This window comes from Lichenostomus cassidix, chromosome 7 (genome assembly GCF_008360975.1).
Source record: "Lichenostomus cassidix isolate B80296 chromosome 7, HeHo_3.0, whole genome shotgun sequence".
Classification (NCBI taxonomy): domain Eukaryota; kingdom Metazoa; phylum Chordata; class Aves; order Passeriformes; family Meliphagidae; genus Lichenostomus; species Lichenostomus cassidix.
The window spans coordinates 32094078-32106638 of record NC_139488.1 but is presented as its reverse complement, the minus strand read 5'-3'; the positions used below and the strand labels follow the sequence as shown (position 1 = coordinate 32106638).

Below are 12561 nucleotides of genomic sequence, written 5' to 3'. Positions count from 1 at the left end.
AGTGAGCACACACATCAGGTTAGAAAATAGGGTAAAATTTATCTAGGATTTCAATGCCTAACTATGCATATTTATTTTACTGAACTGCAATTTAGCATCTAACCTAAACAACCTTTTTTAAAATAAAAAAAGAAAGGAACTCATGTTCCTTTGTCTCATTATTCAGTAGATTTCTCCAACTGCGACAAAACAGGGAACAAAAAAGAGCAGAAGTTCTGGAACACTCATTTCTTGCAACTTTTTCAGAGATTTTTTGGTTTTTTAATGCCTGGAAGCACTTATGTTTGAATTTGTTATTGCATACAAGACTTAAGGCAAAACTGAAACATTTTTCTGAACTAAAATGAAACCTGAATTCCACCTGAAATAGTATGAAAAAAAATCCAACTTTTTAAATAAAGTCTTTAAAAGGTTCAAAATCAGATCCATGACATCATTCTATTTTGATGTTATTCCTTTTATTTTCATGAATATAACATTTCTACACCAAAATAGTTTTTGAGCAAAAGCAGATCTTTCTTGAAGCCTACTGATGTTCTGCCGTTCAATTGTTATCATTTCAGGTGTTTTGAAAAAGATCTGTCCCTCCCTTTCCCCTTCCTTTGTCCCTTTTCCTTCCCTTTTGAGAAATATGGAACCTCCAGACCGAAAAAATATTTTATCAAAAACATCACCAGCTCCGTTTCCCTGACACAGTATGTCTAGTCATCCACATGCTTATTCTCCTCTCCAGGCATTTCCTATTTACAGCCCTGAGATCAGACACCAGTAAATTAAACAACCTTGGCAATAAATTTGGCATCTTTGCCATTTCATAATAAATTAGGAGGCAAGATGAGGACACGGCCTCTGTCCCCCTTGTTGGTGGTTAGCTGATCACTCCTGTTACCTGAAGAACTAGGCAGTGGTGGAAGGCAGGTGAAGGGAAAACCCTGCCAGACCAGCAGCTCAGAGCCCACTGCTAAAGCACATCTTGGGATATTCCTGTCTCTTGCCTCAGTTTTCCAGAAGTTTAATTTACATCGGTGCTTGCTTAGCAGTGTTGGTAGAAATGGGAAATGCTGGCCAGAAAAATGCAGGAGCACAAATAAAGCACTTCTTTCCTGGTTTACAGCAGACACTTGGCTGCCTGCCAGTCCCCACTACAGGGTTATGCAAATGCATTTACTCCTCTTTATCAGTAGCCAAAATACCATTGCTGTTGTAAAGCAACATCTGTAAGATCAGGCCTGTTCTTCAGAAGAATGGCAGCAAATCTGCTGCACAACAAAACGAGGAGGACACTACCAGGGGATGCTTAAAGGGAGTCATTGTCAGGAGTATTTGATATCTGTGACACTCCAGCCCTGGAACTAAACAGGGATTGGATTTTGGGCTGGATTTTTAGCTTTGAATTTTATGTCCAAAAGGAGAAAGGAAAAGTGTGTGTGACTGTCTGGATGCTGCAACATGACATGACCTTTTCTCCTCTACTCAATCAATGGGCTTTGCTCTTGCATTTGGAGTAAGAGGAAAGGATGGGTCAGGCTCAGCTCTGCAGTGAATCTGAGACACAACCTCAGCAGAAAAAGACTGCCTGGAGGTGGCTAAGGAGCTGTACACTCCCAAAAAGGGGGCTAGACCAGCAAAAAGCCCAGAAAGCAACATGGAAGAAGACAAGCTCGATCAGGGATGGTCACTAAAACTAAAGCTCCCAGCACCCTCTGCACTGTCATCCTGAAAGTCAGTGTATAACACAGCAGAGAAAACATTTACAGAAGGTTTCCATTTCCATTCTTAGAGCAAATATAGCAGCGAGTGTGTGAGGAACAAGTGAAATTTTAACAGAATCAGGATCCCCCTCCCAGAGCCTCTGATAAGGAATGAGATACAAGAGGCAGAAGAAAGCTAACAAGTGTTAACAGACATAAACCTGCTGCTGGTCGCACTGTGGAATAAATCACAAGTGACTCCATTAAAGTCAAGCAGCTACATGAGCATAAAATCTGTATATTTAGAATCAGCATATATTTAGAGACAAGTAATAAAGTCAAGATGTTAGAAACTGCTGGAACAGTTCACAAAGCCTGACTTTTTTCCAGCTGATAAAAAAATACTCCATACTTGGCTATGTGTGTAATAGGAGTGGGTAAAAAAAAAAAAGGTTAGAATGCTTATTTTCACCTCAGTGTGTGTGCAAAAACACTGCAGAAATTAACGGGGTAGAGAATTGGATGTAAAATAACCCCTTCCCTCTGCCATTTGAGTTTGTGCAGGTGCCAGGAGCTATGGATTACTGACAAACAGATTGATTTCTGCAAAATTCAAAAGCAGGATTTTTCAAGAACTTCTAATATCCTTGAAAAACAGAACACAGTAAGATCTCCAGAAATTCTGACTTTCTCAGGAGTCAATCAATTTATCAGTCATCTGTAGCTACTGGCACCTGCCCAAATCCAACCTGAAGTCAAACAGCAGAGCTCAGCTTAAATTTAAATGTGAGAAATAGAAAGAATAAACATTTCCATTATTTGCTGCACATTATTGTAACCTTCACATCTGAATTACAGCACAGCAATCTAGATAGACAAAGAGAAATCATTAGATAAAACATTAGATAAGGTCAGAAATCAACAACCTCCACCAAAGATGGGACAAGCCAGTCACCTACCCTGTACCAGCACCCAAGAATTATACCTTGGTGCTTGGTTACAGACAGGCTCCTTCATAAGGATGACACTTCCAGGTTTACTCACTGATTTCTTTCCAAAATGTACCTTCTAGCATATTCACTGGGCCAAACTTTTCTGACTTATTTTATCCTGTATTGATCTGTAAGAATGAAGGAGTTTAAGCTCCTGCAATCTTAGACTCTTCTACCAAATAAATACAGTACATGACTGAGAATGAAACCTCCCTCTCCCACAGCCAGGGCCCAGCAACAGCACAAAGTGATATATAATTCCATTTCCTCAAAACAACAACAACAACAAAAGTACAAAAAAACCAGAAGAGAGTTATTAAAAATAACGAATAAACCAGTCGCAAATCGTAGAAGAATGCAAAATCTTCAACATATGCTAGAAAGGAATGAAATCAAGAGAAGGTTCATAAAGAAAACACATTAAAAAACTCCATTTAAACCTCAACAATGGGACTCATTCACTGCGGTGCTGGCAGGCAGAGCCAGCACCTCATCACACAAATCCCGTGGGGATGAGAGAGAGCAAGAACCACCCTTACCTCAATGCTGCCTGCTTTCCATCGCTCCTTACACACCTGACCTGCCTGGTTTGGTAGCCGATCTCCACCTGCCCGGCCCGCTGGTGGGGATGAGCGCCGGGAAGCGCGGATGTGCTTGGCTCTGCAGAGTCCGAGCCCAGCTCCAGCATAGTCCTGGCGGGCAGCTGCACGTCCCTGGGGTGCGGCAGCCGGCATTCGCCCCACGGGCCCACGCGGAGGCTGTAGGTGTGCTGCTCCTCGCCCAGGGGACAGGCGGGAGCTCCGCAGGCTCTGGACTCCGTCAGGTTGGGGCAAGGAGCTCCGCCGTAGAGCGGAGGGGCGATGACCGCCCGGGTGCGATGCTGCAGGCTCTTGGCGCAGCCCGAGGAGCACGGCGACCAGCCGGAGAACTGGGACACCACGCAGTCCCTCGGGCAGGGCACCAGGCAGGCCTGCTCGGCGGGCGGCTGGGGGGTGAAATACTCACAGATGTCGCTGGACACCACGCTGCCGTTGAGCCTCTGCAGGCAGCGGACGCTGCGGCGCTGCAGGCCGTGCTGCGCGGTGACACAGCCCTCGGGGCCCAGCTCAGCGCCCGCGGCCGGCACCAGCCCGCACCTGTCCCATCCCGACACCTCCCACTGGAACAGCTCCAGGTGCCAGTCGCAGACCTTAAAGCACCTCCGCTGGCTCTCGGGCTTGTCGCGCTGGTCGCAGTTGGCGTGGAAGGTGGTCCAGCCCTCGGCGTGGGTGCACCAGACGGCGCGGCTGCGGATGCCCCCCGAGCCGCAGTCCCCGATGCAGCGGCCCCAGTGACCTGCAAGAGAAGGGCTGCTGAGAAATGCCGGGTGCTGCCAGCCCCCTGGGTCTGTCCTGACACCCCACAGAACATCACACAATCGCAAAACCATAAAATCATGGAAGGGTTTGGGATGGAAGGGACCTTGAACATCATCTCGTTCCACCCTCTGCCATGGGCAAGGACATCTTCCACTGTCCCACGTTGGGATAAAAACTCCAAACCCCATCCAGCCTGGCCTTGGACACTTCCACGGATCCACAGTTTCTTTGGGCAACCTCTGCCAGTGCCTCACTACCTCTGACTGAAGTATTTCTTCCTAACGTCTCGCCTAAAATTCTCATCATTTAAATACATTCCCCCTTGTCCTACCACTATCTGCCCGTGTTAAAAAGTATAAATCATATATAAAATATAAGCCATGTCCTTCTATAAAAATATCCATATATAAAAAGCAAATAACTACCAGCTGGTCCCTAAAATTGGTTAAATGCTTCCTAAAGGCTGGGAGTCGCTTCTCCCAGTGTACTCACTTGGAGAAATTCAGGGAAAAGAGAAAATGCCTCACAGTGCTTCAAATTAAAGGCAAGCCTTTAATTTCTGCAGCAGTAAAATTCATCCCAAATGAATATTTAATTTCATTTGTACAAATTAATATAGAAATGATCATAAAAGAACAATAATCTAATAGGAAAAGAAAGTCAAGTTAGATAAGAGGAAAACAGTCTTAATAGAGCAATTAGTCAATGGAATAAACTGCTCTGGGAAGTAGCAGAATCATCATGCAAAGGGATAAAACAGTGAGGATAAATACATGAAAATAATGGCCCTCAAGGTACACCGAGGAAGTAGTTTCCATTTGCAGCACGAGGCACTATGAAAGGTGGCAAAGGCATCATTCAGGAGGAGAAATTAAACCAAAATAAAACCCAGCGACTTCATTTTCAGTTCTGGAGCACATGAACACACCTATGTAATTGTATGAATCTTACTTGAGGATTTGCAAGTGAATGCAATCAGACAAGGCTAAATAGAAAGATTTGTCTGTGAAAATATTATTCAATAAAAACCCACCAAATCAAAAAAATAATGAGGGCTATAAAGCACAAAATTGCTGGCAAACTGAAGAGCGAAGGTAGAGAAAAGCACTCAGGCCGAATCTTAACTATTAAAGGGATTTTGATGATCATCTCAAGGGGGTGTTAGCTCATTCCTAAGTTTAAAAACTTTCCAATACCTCGTAAAAGAGCCATTTTGTTCAGCACAAACATTGCATACATAATTCTTGCTTGAAAAGACACTGCAACTGCCCTATCTTTTCTATTATTTCACAGCAGAAAATGAACTTGCAACAAATAAGTCGATTTATATTAAGCAATGCTACTGCAGTCAATTTTTTTTTTTAATTGATTTTAAAACTACCGGAATCAGTTACATGCTCATTTAACAAAACCAAACACACATAAAAACCAAAACCAATCCCATGATAGGTGCAGTTATAATCCCAGGTATTTCATTGAGGTGATGGCAGTTTTGTGGGCAATCCCATTGTTCTTTCTCTGTGAACAGAGTTGATCCTCCAGAGACAGGGGCTTGACATTGGGTAATGAAAAATGAAAATAAATACATAAAAATTCCTCATCTTTTTTTATTCTTAGGAAAGGAGGGAAAGCAGATGGGAGCTGGATTTAACTGAGCTTCTTTCCCAATAAATCCCATGTTTCTCCTGCAGGTGTTCCTCCTGCCCATGCTCCCAGCCAGGCACCTTCTGCCATGCTGGATAGGCTGGTGCAAGAGGGGATTGCAGAGTCCTCGGGGTTTAGACAACTCCAGCTTTCCCTGAATCCCCTCAGGCTATGTGCAAAAATCTTTGTCCTTTTTATGCCTGTGTTTCACACCAAAAGACTTCAGCCCAAGCTAAGGACTCAGTCATGACAGGTATCTTGAATGGGAAAAGGCAGCATCAAACTCTAGTGTGCTCTACAAGCTGTCCTACACTAATGACAGGCTTTCAACAGAATCCAGTGCGCTTAAAAACTGAATAATAAAAGAAAAAATTAATCTTTAAATATGCTTTTGAAGCTCAGTTACAGGGAAGAGGTCCATTGACAACTTAAACATTTGTCCTTGATACTTCACCTTGATCTTTTCTCATGCCACCAAGAGTTGAAACCAGACATCAGATTACATAAATACTGTAATCTAAAAATAACAGTCAAAATTTAGACCACAAGTACTAGGTGGCTTTTTATTAACAGAGAAAAGTAACAATGTTTAAGCTTCGAAAGGGAATTGTATCATGAGATTATTTATTTCTGTGCAGCACTTCAGGAAAGGCAGTTTAGTTTTTTGAGATGTGGAAGTTTCAATACCAAGAAAGTTTCATTTTTGCCAGTCTTCTTTAAAGCATAAATTCAAGAAAAAATATTATTTTCCTTCAGCATGGAGCAGATCAGTATTTTACTCACCAATAGGGCCTTGAAACACATTACACCAATCAAGGACTTACTGCCTATTTCTTAAGACAGTGAATTGCATTAAAAATAGGATTAAAACCCCCATGGAGAAATGCAAAGCAGTTGTAGCAGAGGAAATCACTCATCAAACTCACCACTGTTCTTTCCTTACTGCGCAGAACTTGTCCCTTTAGCACTTTTTATACATTCCTGGGTGCTGCTCATGAACAGCAGAATTACCACTCCTCACATTAACCAGATAGAGAGATGCTCAGCTGAAGCCAGAAGCAAGAACCAGCCATTATTTAATGTCAGATGTGAATTTAGAATGAAAAATTACAAAAAAAAAAAAAAGTAAGCAAGGACTCGTAAGTAATTACACTGTCGTTAGACACATTACAATTTGCAATTATTCTCTGGCAAACATGCTAAAAACAGAGCCTGCTCTTGGCATACCAGAAAAGGAAGCATGAAAAATAAGGTTAAAAATCAGATGCAAAACCCATTACTACAGATTTTTTTCACTTCCTGACAATCTCCCCAGGACGTGGCAGTAAACTTATCCACAGTGTTTCACTGCTTAGTTAAATATCCTGTTCAGTAGCTTAAATGAGGAGAAAGCTGTAAATACTTCCTAGTCAATAGTCCGCTTTGTAATTAGAATTTAATTATTTTTAGAAGGCTCATGTTAAATTTACACTTTTCTCACAATATATAGGAGTCAGTTAAAAGAAACATCCCAGCACAATGTGAATTATAATATTAACTACATTATAAACCCACTGGAATTTAGGCATCAAAATTGTGAACTTCAAAAACATGCCTTACAACTCCCCATCTAAAATAGAAGGCCACTGGTAATTAAAGCAGAAGATTAAATAAACTTAAATTAATTTCACAGTGATCTGTCTATAGAAAGTACAAAAATATGGAGAGAAAGGATTGTCTGTCTCCTATCTGTTGTAACCTAATCAGACAGTGGATGCATGTTTGATCTCATCAGAGCAGGAGAAATGGGAGAAAGAGACTGTGGATGTATTTGGAAACAGGGAGGCTCCAAGCTGGGTGTAAGGAAAAACCTCATTGCTGTGAGGATAGCACTGGGAACAGGATGTCCCTAAGGATAGGAGAACTTCATCCTTGGAGGTTTTCAAGATCTGACTGAAGAAACCCTGACAAACCTGGTGTGGGTTCAGTGCTGGACCTGGTCTGTGAGGAGGTTCAACCACAAGACCTCCCATGGTCCTTTCCAGCCTGGATTTCTCTGGGTAGGAGCATCTAACTGAAAGCAAGGCTTTCTCCAGTGGATTGCCAAAAACATGTTTTTCACTAATAAATACTATGGAGATCTGACGAGTACCAATAAACATGCAACAGCACAAACAAATCCATTAGTCAACCAAACCAAAGAGAAGTTCAACCAAATCACTATTTCCAAAAATGAGAAGTCAAACAAAACCTGCTTGGTTTGCACAAAAATTGTAACAGACAGTGGGGTGTCTTTGTTTATATGAACAACTGTGAACAAAGACATCCTACTGTTTCTTACAGGGCATCTGTAACACTACAAGCAATGACATGAAAGGGATTAATAAGTCAAGACAATCTATTAAAGCAAAATTACACATTGTTCTGTTTGCCATCTTTCATCAGCCACAGAGTACTGCACTATCACCCCATCCAGCTTCTCTAACCCCTTTCAAACCATGCAATAACACAGCAACTGGAGTTTATTTGATGCACTGTGCACTGATTTGCTTTTCCTGCCTGCAAGACCTACCTACAACTGCACTGTAATTGTGTCTGAAAGGATGCAGTGACATCTGCTCTCTGACACACAGGTCACACACACATAAGGCAAGCAGGCTATACAGACAATAATTACACTTTACAGATAAAATAAAACACCACTGAACAACAAACTTAGAAGAGGAATCCCAGTAAGAGCTGCTTAGTACTATGTTATTGCTTAATAAGAATTGCTAGAATAATTATGCTCTGTTTATTGTGACATTTTAGCTTAATTGAAACCATTTCACCATCGGAGAATTCATTCAATAATAAGCATCTCCCACAATGACTCTGTCCCTGTTGCTATGCACTGATTTGCAAACTTAGCAGAAGATGAGCAATCAGTAAAATAGAATATTGTGTTAGTAATTTGTATCAGATAATAGATATGTTCCAGTGAAGGAGCACTGAAAAAATTAATGGACAACCACTGGAATAGTCCTATTTTCTACCCATTTTCACCTTCTCTTTCGATTTAAGTATCAAATTTAGGAGCAATTGTTCTAAACCTTAACAACTTGCTTTTTAACAAAATCTCCTAATTTTTATGCATCATAACAGAGATGTACAACTCATTAATGCCTGCCTGAGGAGTAACTCCACCAGACACGATGTAAATCCCTAAAAGCCCACAGTGTCCATGTTAATTGAATACTTCTGCTTGAAATGTCCCGTAACCCCTCTGGATGTCATCCTTCCACCAAAGCATGGTTTTGGGAAACACAAAGCTCCAGCTCAGCCTGTGAATTCTGAGAACAGGTAACAACAGACTCAGAGAACACATGAGCCTTATTCCTAATGGCACTACAGCTAATTAATCTTCACTCTTATTAAGAGACAAATAATAAATTCCACTGAACACGTTTCCTCAGAATAAGTGGTTGTTTTATGAGAAGTTTTTATGAGATTTATGTAATTTTAATGTAATTTTATGAGAATTATGCATGTTTTATGAGACTTGGACATATATTTATTTCTCCTAAGCCACAGCTGTTGAAGATCATACAAACTACAACATAGTTTCTCTCCAATATTTTTGTTCTTGGCATGATACAAAGGCATTATGGTTCTTGGTGCATTATGCCAAGAAAAGTAATTCTAAAGATTTACATAAGGATCCTACAGTGACATCTTTTCATGCAGACTAAACAGGCTAAAATCTTTGGAGTGTAGGACACCAGATCTGGGATGTTTCAGTATTTTATAACACAAAGGAATTAGCACAGCTGTACAGTTGGCAGAACTGCCCGTTGCCTTGCTTTCTGAAAGAGCCCTGCTGTCTCCTTGCCCCACATCTACTGCCACATCTCAGCCAAAATACAGACTATTTTCCTTGCCTATTCTTAACTGTCTCAATTATTTTGCTATTCATTATTAACAGCAATTCATTAAATCCCTTTGTACTATAATCTGTATGAAAGATTCTATACAAAAGGCTATTGTTCTATTTGCAATGTGCCACACAGGGCATAAAAAATTCCTCTGATTCCTGGGATTCATTTTAAATATCTGCAGCACTTTTTAAAACTTTCATGACCTACACAAATGAGCAATTCAGCAGCTTAGTTATTCATCTTATTTTAAATCTGAATAAACGTGAAGCTGAGTGACTTACAGCCATGCAGCAGTTCGTTCCAATTTTACATTTCAGGTTTTTCCCTTATTACCCACATGCTGTAACACTCAAGACACACTCCAGCAAGAAAGACATTCTGCAGCAGAATGTAATGAACACTGCTGTTTATGAAAATGCAGTGATTTACTAACCCCTTGGCACTGCAAGGCAGGACTTCCCAGTATTAAGAACTAATGTAAACGGCATTAGCTGAGCTACTCAATCATGTGCCCACACCCCAGAGACAGCCCAGGGAAAAATATTCTTTCCTTTCAACTCTCAATTAAGAAATAGAAAAATAAAAAATACTGCCACACATTCCAATATGTGTTTTGTAATCCTCATCCAACACATTTTGAGGGTCTTTGAGAACAGATTTCTGGCCGTGACAGCAGTGGATATCAGGAGATGAGACCGTAATGTATATAAGCTTATGTATTCAACAACAAAAAGAATAAATAGATGTTATCAACAGATTACAACTGTAAATTGTTTACTGCTTATGATATTAAAACCACCTCAATACTGGATTATAAATAGCTATAATCAAACTCTGGCCTTTTCAGAATTCCAAACATAACCAATTCTGTTTAAAACATAATAGCCTTTATTAGGTGCTCGTAAATGTAACCTTAAGAGCAAAAGAAATGTTTCTTCAGTCACTTCACCTTGACTTTGGGGTTTGTAATCCCCAACAGGAACTGTTATTTCCCAGTGGAAAAAACCCAAACCAGAATCAACACAAGACAGGTTACACAGCATCTCCTGCAACACAAACCACCAGTGGGGTCACAGGGAAAACACATGGGCATTGCTGGACACCCATCTCAGCAGCACCTTCTTCTGAGCCCCTAGTCATACTTAAATCATTTCTCCAGTCCACAGGAAATCTCAGATCCCTTCAACCACAACCAGACAAGAAGTTGAGGAGGTTTGCTCTGATATTTGCAAGGAAGTAGAAGGAAGAGGGAGGTATTTGTGAATGGGGTTATTTCTTACTTGCCTGCAGGAACTGGATGATTCAGAAGTCTCTCCAGATGGATGCAGCTTTTTACACCTCTGCCTTCACACCAGCAAGCTTCTCAGAGTTTTTTCTGCTTTTCCCATACACTGCCTGCCCCTCACTGCCCTTCACACAGACGGTACTCTGAGAGATTTTTCAAGCATGCAAAGCCCAGGTTTCAGCCCATGCCCATGTTCTGCTGACAGCCCAGCTGGGATGCACTCAGCTCTGGACAGTCCACCTCATCTGCATCTCCACAAAGAACCTCAGCAAACACCACCAAGATCATAAAATCATGGAATGGTTTGGGTTGGAAACAACCATAAAGATCATCTCATTCCAATTTCCTGCCACAGGCAGGGACACCTTCCAGGGAACACCAAGCCCTGCCCAGCCTGGCCTTGGACACTTCCAGGGCAATGGGGCAGCCACAGCTTCTCTGGGCAACCTGTGCCAGAGCATCACCACCCTCTTCCAAAGGAAGAACCAATGAAGACAGTGAAGATTGGCACTCCTGGGCTCCTGAGGGAACCAGAGCAGGAAACTTTCTGTCAAAGGTTCACTGCTCTGAGACAAAGCCTCGCTGGGACAGCTGGGGGGAGGCACTGGCAGCAGTTCAGCATCTGCTTATTCGAGCTCCAAGACACACAGAGCATTCTTATTTTAGTTCTGTAATAATTCATTACCTGGCAAGCACCAAAGATAGAACCCAACCCTTCTTCCAAATTGTGTCAACTGCAGTTTTTAATTCTCTTACTCTTTCATGAAGCTTAAATTATGTTTGTTCATTGAAATAACAGCAAAATTAAAAAATTGTTTCAGAGAAAAAGTTGTGAAATAATACAGCAATCTGCACACCTGCAAAACCTTTCCGATGTATCCAAATTTACTTCACAAGCACATTATCACAGAAATACATGCATCCCCCTCCAGACATCATTTTAAGACAGAACTATAATTTTTCTGCTCAGCTTTATCCTATTTCCAACTTACATATTTACAACCTGCTACAGCCCAGAAGCCCACATACATTTTCAGCTACTGTGGTGATCAATAAAGGTAAAGGAATCAAAATCCACAGCTGCACACTGAGGTGCTACCAAGTCTAGCTGAGGTGAAACAGAGGAACTGCTTTACCTGTCCCTCAGCCTCCTGCCCAGCTGATGTGCTCACAGCTACAGATGTGTCCTCCTGGGGAAGTTCTCCAGGTGGGACCTCTGGTGAGCCCTGCTTGGAGTATCCCCTGTCCCCTTGCTGTGGATTATGATGTAAAATATCATGTACTCCTACAGAAATACCTTCTCAACCATATGGGCCACTCATTATTCCTAATAAACATTATAGAAGAGCTATACAATGGGCAGGAGTCCCATGGAGCCCAACTGCTGCTAATTAGTATTTCTGCAATGATGGAGAACACCTATAATAACAATTCCCTGGCAACAGCATAATTAATTCATGTGACAAGTACTATTTTTAAACATGTGCATGATCAATTCTATAAAAACTGGACAGAGGTTTTTGTAGAACTCTGCAAACTGCTTTTCCAGGGAATTTTCATTTTATTTATAGTCCATATCTAATTACCCCCTTTCAATTATTAATAATTAAATTTCAATCTACTCTAGACACTCCATAGTCTCCATATTCTCGAGGAAAAGCATTCTGGAAAAGCACAACTCGCTGTGTTGTTTGG

The 12561-nt window shown here is 41.4% G+C and overlaps 1 protein-coding gene across 3 annotated transcripts in view; it reads right to left on the bottom strand.

Moving 5' to 3' along the window:
• Positions 1–12561, bottom strand: part of THSD7B (thrombospondin type 1 domain containing 7B) — a 295328-nt gene that overhangs the window by 186391 nt on the left and 96376 nt on the right. For all 3 annotated transcript variants that reach the window (XR_014853539.1, XM_085067129.1, XM_085067128.1), the window contains exon 4: positions 3223–4018. Coding sequence is in view for 2 of the 3 variants with exons in the window: in XM_085067129.1 (XP_084923255.1) it covers positions 3223–4018 (796 nt within the window). In the remaining variant the exon portion in view is untranslated. The remainder of the gene's footprint in view (positions 1–3222; positions 4019–12561) is intronic.